The sequence below is a fragment of the Nuphar pumila genome, chromosome 3 (assembly GCF_984573655.1).
Source record: "Nuphar pumila chromosome 3, dmNupPumi1.hap1.1, whole genome shotgun sequence".
NCBI classification, from domain to species: domain Eukaryota; kingdom Viridiplantae; phylum Streptophyta; class Magnoliopsida; order Nymphaeales; family Nymphaeaceae; genus Nuphar; species Nuphar pumila.
Genome location: NC_143251.1, coordinates 130,546,097 through 130,565,722, shown reverse-complemented (window position 1 = coordinate 130,565,722; position 19,626 = coordinate 130,546,097). Strand labels below are relative to the sequence as shown.

General features: G+C 37.7%; 1 protein-coding gene across 2 annotated transcripts; it reads right to left on the bottom strand.

Annotated features, from left to right (window-relative positions):
* Positions 1-12,829: 12,829 nt before the first annotated feature.
* LOC149843822 (uncharacterized) lies at positions 12,830-18,790 on the bottom strand. 2 transcript variants are annotated; one of them, XM_090001945.1, is made up of 8 exons: positions 18,391-18,790; positions 17,257-17,391; positions 16,871-17,035; positions 16,636-16,697; positions 16,379-16,536; positions 15,193-15,341; positions 14,962-15,105; positions 12,830-13,154 (listed from the first exon to the last, which is right to left on the bottom strand). In XM_090001945.1, exons 1-8 carry the CDS (start codon positions 18,727-18,729, stop codon positions 12,969-12,971), a joined length of 1,338 nt encoding a protein of 445 aa, XP_089858071.1. In that variant the 5' UTR covers positions 18,730-18,790; the 3' UTR covers positions 12,830-12,968. The 2 variants fall into 2 exon arrangements, with proteins under 2 accessions (XP_089858071.1, XP_089858072.1); XM_090001946.1 differs by lacking the exon at positions 17,257-17,391.
* Positions 18,791-19,626: the final 836 nt, after the last annotated feature.

Below are 19,626 nucleotides of genomic sequence, written 5' to 3'. Positions count from 1 at the left end.
GAGTAGAGATTTACAGTAGAAATTAGATAAAAAAGGAACGATTTACAATAGAAATCAGATAAGAGAGTAACGATTTATAATAGAAATCAAATAAGAAAGTAGCGATTTACATTAGAAATCAGATAAAAGAGTAGTGATTTACAGTAGCTACTCTCTGATTTGATTTCTACTGTAAATCGCTACTCTCTGATTTGATTTCTATTGTAAATCGCTATTCTCTGATTTGATTTCTACTGTAAATCACTACTCTCTAATTTGATTTCTATTGTAAATCGCTATTCTCTGATTTGATTTCTACTGTAAATCGCTACTCTCTTATCTGATTTCTACTGTAAATCGCTACTCTCTTATCTGATTTCTACTGTAAATCGCTACTCTCTTATCTGATTTCTATTATAAATCGTTACTCTCTGAATTGATTTCTACTGTAAATCGCTACTCTCTTATCTGATTTTTATTGTAAATCGCTACTCTCTTATCTGATTTATATTATAAATCGCTACTCTACTCAGTTTGACGTTGCCACCATTATCTTTGCTGTAAATCGTTATTCTCTGTCTACTCAGTTTGACGCTTGCACCCTAGTATCATGATGAACAATAGACCAAATGTTGGTTTTTCTGGTAGTTCAACTATTTCTCACGAACAGACGATGACAAAGGGTACTATGACGATAATAGATGACGACGATGACAAAGGGTGCTCCGACGACAGCAAACGACAACAAAAGGTGCTCCAACGATAGTAGAAAGCGACAAAGGGTGCTCTGATGATAGCAGACGATGGCAGAAGGTGCATCGTCAATCAGAGCTCCTGTTACAGCACATGGTGCATCATCAAAGGGCGATCCAGAACATTTAGGGTGACATATTGCGAGGAGATCCTGTTAAAGCATAGGAGTTTACTCCTTAGAGCGAAAATGATGATAATTTTAACCCTTTCTGGCGAGATGACATTTTTGTCATTTCCTCGAAACGTCATTTTATGACACTATTGGTGGGAAAGGGTACTTAAGTCTTTGCAAATGCACCAGACTCCAATGCTAAGTGATGCCAACACACACGGGGAAATGAGCCTCACGTGATTACATATGTGGCACTCATTCAGACCCGAGAACACACACATGCGTGTTTCGGGGGGAAACATATAACCTGCTTCATGAAAATAGAATCCTAAACATGAATCCATATGATTTCAAATTTTGACTTTGACTAAAAATACATATAAAACACTCGGGTCAGGTTGAGTACCTTGCAAAAAACTAGATCGAGTATCATAACCCAATCCCGGTTAACATATTGCTCAAGTCCAATTTGGGTCGACTTGAATATTATTTGGGTTGTGTACTTTTCATGCCCATACTAGAGAATTGGTGTTTAGTTCGGGTTGGATATCCGGTACAAACCCAATTGGTTGTCAGCTCAAATTTATGCTAAGCCTTTTCCAGTAAAGAAGGTCAAAAGCTAGCTAGCTTTAAGCCTTTAGGGCTCCCTATTTTCTCTTTATTCCTTTCTCTTAGTGGCTACTGCCCATCTTGGATGTTAGGCTGACACTTGTGGATTCTTTTTTTTTTTTTTAATATAAATAATCAGTTTTGTATTATATTACTTGTTAAGGCAATTTACACGAGGAATGACAAGAAGTAACTCTTCCAATATAAAATTATAATTCATAAATGGAGGGGAAAGTGATTTTTTATATGTGGCCATTTGAACATGATTCTTTGACGAAGCTCACGCAAGGCTGATTGTGCCAAGACCCTTGCAGGTGTCTTCATGTTCTCATGATGCCTTTTGTTCCTTTGAAGCCATAGCAAGCGCCATATGACAAGGAAGAAGCATCTCCAAGCGAACAACAGAAATTTACTTTTCATTTAGATAAAACTTGCAATAAAAATCTCCTTAAGATACGGCACTTTATACCAAAAGCTATTCGGGACCCGCCAAACTGCAGTGAAACATTCCATGAAAAACTTGCATTCTCAAAAAAGATGGAAGGTGGATTCCTCTTAAGATTTGCATAATACACATTTACTAGGGAAGCTGAAACCTCGGTTCAAGAGAGATGAGAGAAACTGACTTTGCTACCTAAAATAGTCTAAGGGCTGATCATGCCTTTTCCTAGAGGATGGCATTTCACAAAGCTAAAGTGAGACATAAGGGTGACGTATAGAAATTTCTCTTCAACCTTTTTCCCGTTCTTGACTGATATTATTTTAGGATATATCGATATCATTAAGTAGTTCGAGTTCAAATAAGATATAGTAAAAGAATAAGATTGCTTCAATTTATGGTGGTCAAAAGCCAATAATATAATTTCTTGGGCAAGATAAACATCTTTATAAGGAAGCTAACTGTAAAAGTAGGTTGAAACTTATTTGAATTTTGAGTTTACGTTTTCAGCTATGTAAAATTCTCTTTGTTGCGATACTTGTTATAATATTTGATTTGTTGGATATTAGGTTCAAGTTATGCCTTTGTTTGAATGTTTCAGATCAAGGATGCTCTGCATACAAAAGGCATGTTTGTGGAGTTGACCAGTGTTATGGGATAGAGTTATTTTATTTATTTGATAATTAATGTAATACATTTTAGGATGCCCTAATGCAAGCAATCCAATTGGTCCTTGGTATTCTTCTTCTATTGTTTACTGATCTATGTCCTTTTCATTCTTATCACTTTATCTGTACATGCTAATATTAAACCATGGTCCACAAATCTCACTGTGTCATTCTATCATTTACTTCATGTTTATCCCCCATTTAAATAGCTAGGCATCAGTCTCTAGAATAAAGATGCACATGAGTTTCAAAGACAAAAAAATGGAAATTTAACCTACTTCATTTGTTCTTGAAGGTGAGGCCACTAAGATCCTGATTGTGATGCCATACACTCTATCTTTCATGTGCTTTTTGTGCAAGTTGATAATAAAACTAGTTGCCACATGATGCTTGGGATTAGTTATATAGTTAGAAAGGGTATGAATTCTAAATCTTAAGGAGCATTAGTGAAAACCGCCCTCCTAATAGAGGGGTTGGGATATTTCAAGGGAAAAATCCCTTATCACCGACCGCACATTGGCTAGCCTCCAGTTGGTAAAATCCTTGAGGCCCCTGTTGCCCACCTGGGAGTACACCCAGCTTTGACCTCACGGCAAGGGACATCACCCGTGGGTTTTTAACTTGTGACTCCCATCAACTTGGTGACATTCACAAGTTATACTTTACATGTGGCGAATTTAAGTAAGAAACTATCAAAAGCAAAAAAAAAAAGTTACTATTTCACGTGGTGAGTCTAGGTAAGAAACTGGGTTTAGACTTGCAAAACTGGATTTGTCATTTGTGTGTTTCATTTTTCCTCACAATAAGAAAATGTTAGAACAAATTTAGTGAAGATATCTACACCCACAATACACCTCAATTCACTAAAAAAAAGATACATGTCTACAACTTTGTGCAGCACTGCCCATAACCAGTCTTTAAAAGGTAGTATATAAAAATTAGGACTAGTCCACGTCCTCACGAACTCAACTGTTCCAAAATATTTGTTGTACCAACCTTTCTGTTTAATGCCAACAAACTATGGAATTGAAAAGGATTTGCCACGAATGAGAGGCCATAAAATCCCCTTATATATGATTGTAGACCTGTGAAAACCATGAGAAGAATCATTTGAAGCATGCATGCTTGAGTTTTTACACGTGCCAACTCAACCTCCTTCATCCTACTTGTATTCTTTCTTTTCTTAGTTGTCCACCTACCAAAAATTTTAGACATAACCTTTGGTAGAAAATGACCTGTGCTGGCATTAAATAGAAAAATCTTTGGTAAATAGCTAGAGTAAGTGAAAGTGTGTGTGTGTGTGTGTGTGTGTGTGTGTGTGTGAGAGAGAGAGAGAGAGAGAGAGAGAGAGAGAGAGAGAGAGAGAGAGAGAGAGAGAGAGAGAGAGAGAGAGAGAGAGAGAGAGAGAGAGATGTAAACAGTTCAGATTTGGGTCGGATGTATCCATTACCAGATCCAACTAATCAGATTTGGATTCATATCAAATCTGATTTTTGCATGTAGTCAGATTTGAATATCTGTCAAATCTTGATATTTGTGCAATTCGGTAGCAAAAAAATCAAAACCATAACCGAACCAGTTATAATTGGACATGGTTTTTGGCTAAACAAATCTCACTAAGACGCCATCTCATGTGGAGCTTTTAATATTAATTTTCTGGTATGTTTGATCTACGTACTTTATCTCATGCTAAAGATCTGTTGTTTCTGAAAAAAGATGAGGTATTGCTTCTAAAAACCTCAGATGATATCAGAGAAAGATGCTTCAAATTCGCATTGGGCTTTTAAGAAAATCATGCATTAAATCATCTGGCACTTTGTTCACAAGTGTTCTAGATGGACGAGCAAGCCTGCTCTTCACTAGCAACCTGAAAACTAAGTTTTGGGGAATCCAAACCAATTGTTTTGTTTGATTTTGGGCACTAGTTAAATGGGATCAGCAAAGGCTGCCCAAGTACTGCTTCCCTATGAGCACGATTAACAGAGTGTATCAACCCTTCCCCATCTAGTTTCCCTAGCTACCCTTGCCCTTCCCCATCTAATTTCCATAGCTACCCTCACCTTGTGGATGGTCCATATGAGGAAAACCACTTAAATCTATGAAGCAGACAGCCAATTTTTCAAGAATGTACCAAAACAAATAGAAGCAAAAAAAATTGAAATGCTAATCCACTAGGAGAAAGAGAGAGGGAAAAGAGAAACTTGTCTCTCTACACTTAATTCCCAGAGATTGTCACTTTCCCCAACTAATCCAATACCTGCCAATTACTTACTTTTCATCACTTGATATAGAAAGAGACCAGTCGAAGAATTTGGTGTATCTGTCAACATGTCCCAAGAACAACATATCAAAATGGGTGTGAGTAGAAGCAGTGGCAGATTCAGGATTTTACTTAAAAGGGGACAACAAAAATTTATAATAAAATAAGATATAAAACTAAAATATAAAGGAGGGCAATATAAATTTTTATATTTTGCTTAAAGGGGGCAAATTTTTTTTATAATAAAATAAAATATAAAACTAAAATATAAAGAAAGGGCAATATAATTTTTTATATTTTGCTTAAAAGAGGGTACAAATTTTTATAATAAAATAAAATATCAAAAGAGGCAAAATAATTTTTGAATAAAAATGTTCAAAACTTGAGGGGCTTGAGCCACTCCCCGGATCCGCTCCTGAGTAGAAGAGGTCAAGCCATGAATCCTTTTAGTATTAGGCTGCGTGCTAAAAAACACCAACAATATTTGACCTAGGGCTTTGTGTTCGACAACGGGCTATCTTGTCTCTCTAGAGATTCCAATTCAAAACAGGACAAATATTCGAAGGGCCAACTCACACACACGCACTATATATATATATATATATATATATATATATATATATATATATATATATATATATATATATATATATATAGAGAGAGAGAGAGAGAGAGAGAGAGAGAGAGAGAGAGAGAGAGAGAGAGAGAGAGGAAATTGGGTCTCGTGCGTGTGCATGTGGAATCCGAGCTGCGGTCCCGTGAGAGACAGGTTGGTGAGGAATTAATATTAAATTTAGAGGAAAGATTTGTTAAATAATTAGATAGTGAAAGTGTTTTGTCTTGACGTATGCATGGGAGAGTTGACGTCGAATAGTTTATTGATTGCCCATGCAGAAGAATCTTGCAAGGAATTTGATTTTATTCATCGATGGATGGTGAAGTCCTCCAGTGAAAGTTTTTTACTATAAAGGAGAGGAGAGTTTTGTTGTTTGTTTTTTTGACTTTCTATTTAATCGTTTATTTGGATGCCTAGCTTGTTTCTTCCCACTTCTTAACCAATAGCAATTATTCCGCACTTTCCATAGAATAGTGGTTTTCTTGCTCCCTTTGAGTATGGTGTGTTTTGACTATCAAAAAAATGTATGGTATGTTTTACAACATTCTTACAATAAAGATACGATGCATGCTGCCCCTTCGTCCACCGAAGTATTTCTCTTAGGAGGTGTTTGTTCCATATTCTTTCCTATGAAAGAGACCCTCTTTCATAGAAAAGAGGGTCAAATAAACATCTCCATGGAAAATATGTCATGAGATCTGCTTAAAAAATGCAGAAAAAGTCTTTTACTTATCAAAATTAGCTCACGCGAAGTGCTTTTCTGCCTGGGAATCCCTTTCATGAGAAAGTGGCATCCCATGGGCGGTGGTGTAGCAAATGTTCCCATAGTTGTTATCTTGTTTTTGTAAGTCATGATCTATAGTCATGTTTTTTTTCCTTAACAGAGCTAGGGAATTAAGGGCCCCTCCTTTTAAACAGTATTCGACTTATATATATCAGTGGGTGTCGAACTTGCCGTGTTCAATCACATTGTGACATGCACTACGTACCTGCTCCTACCAGATGAGCTAAGCCTCCATTGGTCAGACTCATGTTGGTGTCACTTGTGGTCTTTGAAATGAGACTGTTGACATATCTTAAAATGTCTATTATTTTCATGAGTAAAAGTTCTAATCAAAACCAATGTTGTGATTGTCATTGCTTGGCCGATTCGTATCGAATTACTCCAACTCCAACCATAACCTTCATCATGAGATGAGAGTGGGAAAAAACAAAATTATTTTCCCTCTCTCTCTCTCTCTCTCAACGTTGGAGAAAGAGTCGGCGAAGACATAGGCATTTAATGGGATCACAATAGTCATCACATCACATGCCTTTTATTACGGGAGGGATATAGGCAGATATCCTCTCCTCGTGTCTGTCTACGCACATTTGGCTTCCCACTTTTTTTCGTTCGAATAATGGACAGAAATTAATTTTAAATAACTCAGAATTACGAAAAATTCCATCCCAAATTAAATGACCCTTCTTGGGACACGTACTCTCCATTTTAGTGCCCTTCCCTCATATCACCATTTGTTTGTTTGCACGTCATCACCCTTAGTTCTACATTGAACTTGAGGTCCAATGAATGGGCCACTCACTAGACCTCTTCACACCCCCAACAATAATGTCAAACAATAACAAACCTTGGGTCCAATGCATGGACCACATTTGGCTTCCCTTGATATATGAGCTGTTTTGCTGATTGGTTAATGGAATGTTTCCGTTTACCCTAAAAAAACAATAATAAACAATATAATATTGATAATAAATTTTCTCAAAATATTAATAACAATAACATGACTGTTGCTATTATTGTCATAATAACTTTATTACTAGTATTATTTTGGGTGCTATTATTATCAGTGTTATTAGTTGGATTTTTAAAAAGATATCATAATTATTAATTATGAGTTTCCGGCAAAAGATTATTATTTGTGATGATACATGTGCTAAATGTGAGTACAGTCTTTCTCCATCCTTACAGGAAATTGAGATATATGTACAGACTTCAAAAGAAGTCAGTTCTAGGGAGTTTGTTTCACCGAAAAAGAAAAACCATTTTCTTATGAAAATCGGCCCGTGTTTTCCTGCATAAAGAATGGATTGATTTCATACAAAAAACCCTCCCTAGCTAGAATACCCCTGCGGAAGCATTTTCTCATGGAAAAACACAGTCTGTTAAGCGGTATTTGTTTCAGCTTCTTTTGAAAGAGATCCTCTTTCAATAGAAAAGGTGACCTCTTTCTCACAGAAGTTGAAACAAACACCTTCATGCGAAAGAGGTGGCGGGGCTCATTTATTAAATAATAAAAAATCACATTTCCTATGAAAAGGGGGTCACACACCTCCCCTTGGCCCTGGGTGACCCATTCATGGGAAAGTGTTTTCTCGGGTGGACTGCCTGTGAAACGAGTGGGCCCTTAGGGTAAGATTTTTTTATGTGGCCTACAAACAGAAATAAATCCTCGGAAGATGCTAGACAACTCCCAGGAAAAAAAGAACTGCAAGTTGTTTCCTAACACCATATGTGCTTACACATGTGAGGTGTAACAGTATTAAAAATAAGAGACAGCTCTAGCTGATCCATCAATCATCTCTATCAAGCACTACTCCAACTAGACGGAGTCCATATTGTATTATTTTTAAGGTTGAACCACAAAGTAACTCTATCATGGCACATCCTCTCTCACGGTCTCACCTAATCACCATTCTCTTTTAGTTACTTTCACCTTTTTTGTTTTCCAAAATAGAAAAACTATGGTATAGTTCCTTTCACCTGTATCACCATCACCTCTTCATAATGATGCTTTTATCTGAACATGTTCTAGCAATCTTATATGTTATTTATTAATTGTCTTCTTTATCAAGCTTACCATTTTTTTAGTATACCATTCTTCCACTTGGGCCTCTTCTTTTCACTTCAAGAGTACACATGATACCTTAATACTAAATCTCAGTTTGTGCCTCTGAGATTCCTTTCCACCTTAATACTCGGTCAGCTCAAGACAGCCAAATATTATATATAATGTTTTCCTATTTTTCTACACCTTTACCCTAACAACTTTTTCTTGTACCTCAATATAAATGCTACTAATATTCGAGTTCATTGTTGATGTTGCTTTTCACCATGAAAAATCTCATCATATGGCAGACTAGAATCAAATACCCAAGGCTGATTAAATTTTAGATTCTATAGTAGTAGTAGCAGTAGCAGCAGCAGCAGCACAATAGTAATAAGGATAATATTAATTGTAATGTTGTTAAAAGATTTTCTTATTACAAAACGACCAAAAGTAGGCCTTTTGAGATCTATCTGTGCCCGTGGGGTGGCAAAAGAGAACATCTTTCCATGTAGTAAAATGGTTAGGAAATAAGAATTTTATGGGTATATCATTGTAGAATTCAGTCTTTGCCATCTATTTAGATTCATCATTTTAGTATTTAAATTCATTTTCACTTGTTATGTCATCGTAGAATTATCTTGTACAAGTTATGCAAGATAGGAGAACTCATTATGGTTGCGTATCCTTGACTAAGTTTAATCCCGCGTGGGTCCTATCAAATTTTAAAGCAATGCTAGCTCTTGAAAATTCCAAAATCTTATTGCCAGATACGAAGACTAAGGCTCCGTTTTCAGTCATGGGAAATAAACCTGCAAAATACATTTTGGGCCCATGATGGTAGCATAATGTAGATCTCCCAACTAAACACAATTTAAAAAAAGACGTTTAGGAGTCATGGGGTGCATTTTTTATGCAACTCCTGATGACTATTTAACCAAAAATGTTTTCTCCAAAGGAATACTTAACCACAAAATCAAGGTTCAACTTGAGATTTGACTCTAATCAGCTATAGGGAGAGAGCTCATGTTGGTTGGTTTTTGAGTCAACTAAAAAATAAGCCTAGTCCTTTACTGTGTCTTCTAGAGACTCTCCTCTATGACTTTGTCAGAATCACTATAGACTCACAGGATCATCTTGGTCAAAAGCTCAACCCTACATGATTTGTATGACTCAGATTGCCATCTTGGCACCCCAGCTGTCGGATCAACTTGTCTCTTAAGGAGGTTGCATAAGATCTCTCTCTCTCTCTCTCTCTCTCTCATCAAGTTTCATTCTGGCCTTTAGCTGGAAATGATCAAATTTAATATACCAAGACTCAGATATTTAGGGTATGTTAATCAGCACGTTGGTTAACATTTGGTTCGGTTGAAATTTTTCTATTTATCCTCCTTTCAAAAAGATGATTTCCATCTCGCTTAACGTGGTCTACGTTTAACTTGTCGAGCTTTGTTGTGGTGTCAATCCCTACCCCGTACATGGTTTTTAAAACTTAGACATTTATTTAAGGTTGGTTTAATTTTGATTAAGATTAGAGTTGCATCTACCATATTCTATATCAGAAAAACAGTACTTTGAATCCAGTGTTTGATGTTGAGATGATAAAAAAAATGCTCAGGCATCAGGTAGGTTGTCTGTATAAGATTCCTGTTTCCCAACTACATTGTGCATTTTACTTCACATTTGTGCCATACAACTCACAGTGATTAGTTATTAAGCATTGCACCAAACGTTAAAAGTGTTAGAAACTGCCAATTTTGGAGATTGAAAAAGTTTTCCACTTAAAGATTCATCACAAGCTCCATATCAATTCATTAGACAAAATGTCTGGATGCATCACTGTCTTACTGCTTGATCAGTGCTATAATCATAATTAATCACAGGCCTAGGAGAAGTTCATGCAAATTTCAGGATGATAAACCAGAGTTCAGGCAACAGTTCATGGAAACTATCCCTAGTTGGCAGGGGGGGAAGTACTCATGTAGTTTTACGCTGCGGACACTGAAACAAGGCCATGTTCAATGTGGCACCTCTCAGCCTGTAACGGGATGTGCGAACCATAATGGCGGTTTCTCCTTGTTATCGAAAAAAGCTAATGGAGTTCAGACAATAGTTTTCTAAGGCCTGCCAATGTATCCTAACAGGATTTTTCGATTAGCCAATTGGCCGCCTGCAAGATCATGAACAACAGCTGTTGAAGCTAGGAAGACAGAAAATGAATAACTTGACCAAATGACGTTGTATCTAGTTTCATATAATGATATATGCTTCTACTCGCAATCAAATCCGTAATGACCATGTTCGCGTACCTAGGACAATTTCATCAAAGGCCTATCACTGAGAATTTTACTTTAGTGATATAAAATACAAACAGGGATTAGTTATCTGCCTGCAACAAAAATCATATGGTAAAATAAGTTTTGTTCAAGTGTTCAGCATGTTCTTAAGTTCACTATGGGCCTCGTCACCTTTTGCCAGTGGTGGATTTAGTCCCACTCTACTTACTGTTGCCGTTAGAAAACTCAAACTTGAGAGAAGTGTCAGTGTGATTTTATTCTCCTGTTAGGAAAACAATGTGGTTTCTGTTCAAATATTCTCTCGCTTCCTGTATATCCACCATTAGAACACTTAATCAAGAAAGAAAATGCCAAGTATTTCATGACTACTGAGCTATGTATAACCTGTTTCATCCTTAAAATTTTGACGAAGATTAATAATTCCAAAGAACACTAAAATCGATATATATCAGTTAAGTACACCATAACACATAAATGTAGCTCAGGAAGAAGAATGTAGAATTCTAGATGAATGCTGAAAGGGAAGAGCACTTGGTGATTTCCTTTTCTTTCTTTCTTTACTTTTTTTGACGAGGAACCCACCAGAATCGAGCCCTAAATGGCCCCATCCTATAGTGTGGTAAACCGCAAGAGAGTGGACTGACTCCACAGTGCTGCTTTATACTCGCGGGTTTGATCCCAGGGGAATCGTACTCCTGAAGTCTGGGGCCTGTGGACGTCCCAATGCTTCCCTACCCAACTGGGCAACCCCACGGGAGCGCTCTAAATGATGTGAGAATATGCATTCAGATGCTAAAGATAATCACTTTTAATTCCAACTATAAGCAGCATTTGCAAGTTCAAGTTCACTTATCCAATGCAGTGTTTCACAATTATAAACGAGTGATGTTTCTTTACCAGCTTCCAAAGAGGAACATATTTTCTTATACCATTTAGAAATGTCATGTGAATTGTAAAAGATGGATTGTAGTTCATCCAAAAGTATAAGCACAAGGAAGCGCTGGTCAACGGGGGCAGGAGTCCAAGCCTAGGAGTTTTACGCTGCCAGCACGACGACCATAGGTATGGCAGGCTGAGTCAGCGCGACCAGGTCTTAGTAACGGGTGTGGTTTCTTCGGGTTATAAATAAAAAAAAAGTTTCTGCAATCATCCAACAATTATTTGCAGTGTGCGTACATACGAGGGAAATGGGAGCGTCTATATATGTAATGTTTGTCATAAAGGTTCAGATTCATAAAAATAGAGTACGTTATAGCAGTAGGAAGACCCAATGATACCCTTGTTTTATCTTTGCCTTCATATCCTTCTGCCAGCAGTAGGAAGACCAAATGAATTGTTGCAAGCATGAACAAGGGCATAAACGATGATTTGAAAACAATTGTTTCATCTGTGGTGGCAATATTTATAAAATATATATCAACCAATCTACCTATACACGCACTCACCCCCACAGAACACAGTCCACAGACTTGAGCACACTAGAACTTGTACGCTAATCCTATATGCAAACATCCATCACAGAACTTCAGTGTAGCATTTAACAAGGCAAATCTCATTCACAATAACCCACAAGGGCTCCACACACCTGGCTAGATGGGTCAGCTTGAGGCTCTCAAGTTGGAGGTGGTCAAAAGTTTGATACTGTTTTTTTGATATCTACACAGAGAAACCACCCCCAGGACCAGAGACCTAACTGTGCTGGCTCTGTCTGCCATACTTACGATCGCTGTCCTGGCAGAGTAAAACTCTGTGAGCTTACCCCTTGCCCCCCAAGGGAGTGGGCATGCTTCAGCTTGCGCAAGGGGTGATGCGCATAGAATTTGAATCTAGACCGGCTGCCTAGTGGCCCTAAGCCCCATCCCACTACGCCAAACCCCTTTGGGGGCAAGAGTTGGATACCCTGGTTGTGCATTCTCAGCCACAAAGCCAAAGCCAAGCGGAAACTATCTCCAGTAGGCAGGGAGGGGAATCCTGAGTTTTACTCGGGGAACAGCAGCTCAGGTCTCTAGTCACATTTTATCTCTCAGCTCATAACAGAACGTCCAAACCATAGTGGTGGTTTCTCCACGTTAAATCAGAAAAGATTTAAGAAAAAAAAAACTTATTTGAGCTAAAGCTAGTTTTCACTTATCAGACGATCACCAATGCTTACCTGCTACAAGCAGTAGTATGTCAATAAATAGGATGACGACTTTGTTCCTAACCCCAACTTATTTGAATTTGAAATAGAAACATTGTGCAAGTTTTCTGGCAAGTACTATAAGGGAGGAATAATGGGCAGAAACTATACTTCTAATGCATATTATTCATATACAAATGATTGAGTAAAAAAACCAACACATAAAAAAGAATACAATAGGCCTTCGATATGAAATAAGCTCGAATGTAAAATTATGAGAAACAAAGTCCTTCAATGTATTGACTGGTTCAATACAGATAGCTGCCCAGAATCCCCATTTAAAAGGAAAACTTGCAAAGGCATGTAAGCAGATGAGTTAGGACTTGAGGAATCAAAGTTAGAGGCAGGCTGCAAAATCTTGCTTCCTTTCGCACATTGGATTGTTAGGAGACGTGGTCCAACGCGCATCTTCCAGACCTGCATTAACCACAAGAGAAATTTAGAATAACAACATCCTGATGAATCCTGTTTCTGTCCATCAGTGGAGACACAACTGTCTCTCACGGTACAGGCAAATAACTATGAGAGATTACAGAATTATCCTTTCAAAAAGATCCAGAGCAGAAACCCAGCAAACAATGCATCTTTGGCCATTAAAACCTGATAGTATCTAAGACAATGAGTTCACCAAACACACAATAAAAGAAGCCAAGAGCTCCTCATCAGAATAAAAATGATCAAAGATTGAGTAGCAATGAATTAGACACCATAAAGCCAGTGAAATCCAGATTTCAACTGGTCCATACGGACATACTGTGGTATTAAAAGTGATGGGCACTCTCCTTAACCTCAATGAAACCCAAACGAGGGCATAGTTTGCCTTCATGTAGAAAATTCAGTCATTATCTATGATTATATGATTCAGGCCTTGATCTCTGATTAAAAAAATATATACATATCATGTGCTTCTAGCAAATAAATTAAATTCAAGCCCGCTAATACCACTGAGGTCGAAACACCTTGGGAAGGGAAAAAAAGACACTACTTAAGGTCGACAAAGTTAACCTAGTCTTGAGATACTTGCATATAAGTTCTGAGACTGTTCAAATTTCACTTATTTGAAGTAAACACCAGAAAAAATCACCAAATTTTGACCCATAAATTTTTATCATTTCACCCATTAGAGAAGAAGGGAAGGATTGAGCCACATAAATAGCCAGAATTGCCTATGTCCCATATGCATAGTCAACTCAACCTAATTGGCTAATTCGAGCACAACTCTTAATTTTCCTGCAAGACGGTTTAAGCAAAACCCTATCACCATAATCTAACCCTAGATAAAGCAATTAGTCTTACAGTGTCCAGTGGCCAATATTTCTAATGTACATCAACCAGGCCTCAGTCTGGGGAATGACTTACACGTGCATGGTGCTGCAAAGAATGAAACTTATAGCAGGTTCAAATTACTGGCTTTGCAAGACATCCAAGTTACAAACTTGACATCCTGGAAGTTGGTAAGACCTGGGAACATGTTATAATGAGGATAAGAAACTAGTGACCAGATAATTTATGTAATTTTGGAGTGGATAAACCTAAGGGTCTCATTCCTGTGGATGATGAGGATACATTGTCAAGGTTCATAACTTGGAGACTGAAGTAAACCCTACCACTGCTCAGAACTCAAGGACAAGTACAGTTTCAAGAGCTCTTCTATTTTCATTGAATCAAATAAAGATATAACTGCATCTTTACTAACATATTTACTGTCACATGCTGTTGTTTTCAGTGATTCAAAATGTTTCTTGCACATGTGGCTGATTCTTTCATATCATCCAACATTGCAATACATGTTCTCAACACACACACACATGCACTCACACGCAAATGCGCGTGCACCTGCACACATACACATACATGCGGTGTAGAGCACATCATGAGTAACTAATGAATTCTGAATTTTGACCAGTCCATTCCCTTTCTGTTTCATACTTATGTGGTAAAAATCTTTGTTTAGAAAATAAAAGGTTACATGCTGTTTTACATTCTGCATTTGGATAGACATGATTTTACAACAGCAAAGCGGGCAGTTCATTCTATGTCAATAGTATGGAAAATTTTGTCATTTCAGACAAAATATCATGCACAATTTCTTCACCAACACTCTTAGATTAGACCACTAAACCTCCTTCATGATTATCCCCAAAAAAAAACACTCCAATATGAACAGTTATGGAAGACAAGTGAGACAAAAAACCTCCAGATCACATAAAAGAAAAGCTAATACCTCCACTATTCCTTTCCGAGGAGCATGTATAGCTAGACATAGGCAATAGTCGCTCTTTGACTGCCCATAATAAGGTGAACCTGAAGAAGATGCATCTACATCAACTAGCATCTCCATGAAAAGGCAGTGCGCATCACGATAACCCTTAGCAAAAAGAACACAATAATATCAGCAAAATAGGTTGGTCACTTGGTCTTTTGTCAGAGATGATGAATACACTAGATAGTTAACCTTCCACAGTCTCACAACAACAAGCGCTTGGGTATCTAATAAAAGGATACGGCCAAGTGAATCAGTAATAGCAGCCAGTGTACCACTTGGAGACAGTGCAAATCTCTCCCCCTTTCTCGGATGATCTTTCAGGCATGTCAATACAGATGCTGCCACAAATTACACAGACAACAGATCAATCAAACACGCCTCTAGTCATGGATGAAGCACATACAAATTGAAATAGAACAGATACAAGTACAACAGGCACAAGGCAATCAATCAATGCTACTTTAATATATGGCTGTGAACACTGCACTCATGAAAAACAATAACATTCATAAGTAACAGAATGTAAACAGAAGTTCCAAGTTTCTATATTCAACCAAGTCAAGATCCAGATAAATGCTAATAAAAGGTCTAAAATATAAACAACTGATATTGAAAAATAGTCCGAAATCAAACTTTTTCTGTTCCATAATTAGCAAAATCAACCAACTTGTATTGTGCAAAGTGCATTCTCAGAGACAATTTTAACACTTCAATAAATTGAACCATTGTGGCAATGATGTGTTCCAAGATATACACCATCTTTTACTACACAAGTCATTAAAGCGCCATAAAAAGGGGAAAAATTGATTGAGTTACATAAGCACCTAGAGGTTTAATATTTCTGCAACAAAGCAAAGCCTGTCAATAAATATCAAGATAAGGAAATTTTCAAATTTTCAGACTTATGAAGTGAGCATGTAGATGGGTATTTATTCTATTTCAAGACCAAGATACAAAAAATTACAATCTACAGATTCAAAATAAATGCTCTGCTAGTAATCTCAACAACCCAAAACGTGAATTAAAGGGACACAAAATCATGCAAAAATTTCAGCTAAAAATGCTTCATTAAACATGTTACAATAACAGAAAACGACCATATGATACAAGTTCTAGGCAATGAAAGCATAAAACCTAAACACTCTACATTCTACAAAGGTGAACATTAATTATTTCAACAATTCACACTTTTGATATATTCCATGGCTATGATGTGAGAGAAAAGATGGCATCCATCTCGTTAAAACCACTGAGAAAGATATCCACACAAAAGGATGGACAAAGAAAAAGGATAAGAAAAAGAACAAAACATCTTGGTAGTGGCTGTAAATTGTAATCAGCAGGCAAGATCTAAAAGATTCATATGGTTCCAGACCTCTAGCAAAGGCCTGGGGTTTCACTTCTGTTGGTCTTGCTGCCTCTTGATTAATCCGCCAAATCATTTTTGAGAAAGATGTAAGTGTCGAAAATGTAGCTGGCACGACCTTAGACAAGATGGCTCCAACTATGGACCTACTCCTGTTCTCTGAAAGCCTGTGCCCACAAAGACCACAAGTAGGTTAGCAAGATCAACCTAATGTTATATTTCAGTTGCCAAAATTCATATACATATTGGGAGTTGGTGGGTCCAACCTGAATGCAGAGATTACAGCATCCTCTCCAATAGTAACTGCACAGTAATAACGCTGACTTGACTGCCCAACAACAAAAGCAGCTGAATTCAAATACCAGAATAACTTCAGAGAGCTTCCACTAAATGGGATAAATTTTATAAACAATCACAGAATATCCAAAAGAAACTTGGTTGAATATACTAGAAAGCTAACAGCAAATTGTAGCCATTATTGTGTGAAAGCAGATTCTCCACCTGAAGCTCCAGAAGCGGAGGAGGCATGATACCCGTAATCGCAGCATCGATGCATAGTCCAAACTTCCCTACATTCCAAAGCTGATAAGGCAGTCTTCCATAAGAGCTTCCTGAATTCTCCCATCTATATGATTGCATGTCCTGGACCCATCTTCGGAGCAAACTCTAAACAAAGCAAACAATAAACGTCAGTAAAAACCTTTATTCAAAAGACAAACTTTTTTTGCACAAATAACTCATGAAAGTGACAAAACAGAAACGAAGTACATGCTCAATATATGCAAACAACCAACAGTGACTGGAATAAGACATCTTTTACAGGAATGATTAACTTGTCCTACTATCTCACAACTTTTATGTGGAAACTCGAAAGAAACAGGATATACCTGAACATCTGATCCATCAAAGCGTACGATTATGCTCAGCATAACAAGGCACACTTCATATCTAGATGTACTCTGTGGAAAATCATTGTCACTTCCTCGAACACGTATCCTAATTATACGTGAAGGATGTACCATCTACGCCACAACATTATTTTCAGTCAGTGAAAATAACATAAAGTGAGCCATACAGAAAACAAAAGCTCATTTGAAAACTGGGTCCTAACAGAAAACAAAAACTCATTTGAAAAGTGGGCACCTTGTATCTACGATTTCCAGAAATTGAATATTAAAATCATTGGCAAGAAGACAACTCAACATTCATAATTGAGAATTTCACCTTCCAAAGTTGTTTTTTATTGGTAATAAACACAATAAAAAGATTTGTGTGCATGCACCAACATATCCAGAGAACAGGATATCCTGTTACACTCACGATGCAATATCCCAAACTTCTCCCAATTTAAGGAACGCAAACAAGACTGGTTCTTCAAGTAAAGATGATACAGCAATGAGATGAAAAATGCAAGCTTAAAACCACCACTTGCAAATCTTTCGAAGTAATCTTATGCTCACTGTGTATTGTCATTCATGGACTATAGGCCAACAACGGGCAAACTTTAGATGACACATAAAGGCTCACTTCCCGTTTGCTGTGTGTTCACTTCAACAATTACACCTCACTTCCACCATGAACTAAAACTTGATAAGTTAGGAGGGAACTGATTTCACCAATAAAACCATATGTTTAATTATTCCTTTGAATAGCTCCGGTGTGAAGTTCAACAGAATTCAAGTAATTCTAATTCTCAACCAAACCTAGTCACAAAAATAGAACTTTGAAAATCTGAATCTCTTGTGTGAGCAGAATGAGAATTCCTGGTAGAAGGATCAATGCTTCAAACAGCAATCATAATAACAAGAAACCCGAAAGATCATTCTAATCGGCAATAAAAGCATCAAAATTACGGAAGATCATCTTCTCACGATCATGCTCACACAAATCGGATAAATCGAATGCTCGAAAGAAAGACGGAAGACACAACTAAGCAAGGGATATTTCGAACGCAATCGGCGGCGGCAAAATCTTCGAATCTAAAAATCACGACGATCCTTGGGCGGAATCCGACGCATTACCTGCTTGTGGATCAGGTCTGCGCTCATGGAGTAGATGAGGAGGAAGCCGTTGGACGTGCCGAGCGCGATGACTCGGAAATCGTCGAGGATGAGCCATTGCATCGCGGTGATCTCTCCCTCGACAGAAGGGGAAAGCGAGGGGCGGATCGCGAGGGGTGGGGAGTCGTTCCAGTCGACGACGAGGACGAAGGATCGGTTGGCGAGGGCAAGGGAGGTGGGCTCGAGGGAGACCAGCAAATTGGGGTCGTTGGCGAGCCACCCTTCCTTGCCGGCACCCAATTGCTCCAATTCCTTGCAGGCGATGCATCCGAGATCCGTCAGATGCGATCGTCTCGCCATCTACGACGAAGACGATACCAGTCGATCAATTAGATACCGATCGTCGATCGATCGACCACACACACACAGAAGAAGAAGAAGAAAAGACAGTAGGGGAAAGGGCTTTATGTTGCTGTCACTGATTCTCGGTTCGGGTCGAGATGCAAACGGGTCGGATTCTGGTCGGATATTTTCGGATGTAAGATAATCGGATTTGGAGTCAGATTCGGACCTGGTTGCATACAGACTACACCAAAGGCAGATCTGAGAGTATCTACCCTAATGTACCCGAAATATACGTATAATCGGGTCAGATCTTGTTGAATATTAAGTCGGATCCACATGTCAGAATTTGTGAATGCGTCAACCGAATCTGTGTGATAAGCATTTTGATCTAGATTTGCTTACCAAATATGATGAAGCGGACTAAGATTCGGTTGGATATCCAATCCGAACCCAAACCATTACATCCCTAATCGGGATTTTCTCCGCGAGCTAAAATATCTAACGATAATTTTGTTTTTTAAAATATGAGAGATATTTTTATATGGAGTCTACATGGGCTTGACGTAAGCGTGAACCAGCTTTGGCAAAGTAGAGCTAAATCACTATCAGAATTTTATCTATTAATGCATGATCTCTCTCTCTCTCTCTCTCTCTCTCTCTCTCTATATATATATATATATATATATATATATATATATATATATATATATGTGTGTGTGTGTGTGTGTGTCTCCGGGGAATGTTACAATGCACGTGCATCCTAATAATCTGCACAATTAGTTTTGGGACACTATATGTTCTTAAAAATAGCTTACATGTAATTCTTTTATTGGACTTTCTTGTTATTTAATTAAAAATATTTTTAAAACCTGAAAACCTAGTAACAAGTTTACCCTTCTTTTAAAACATCTG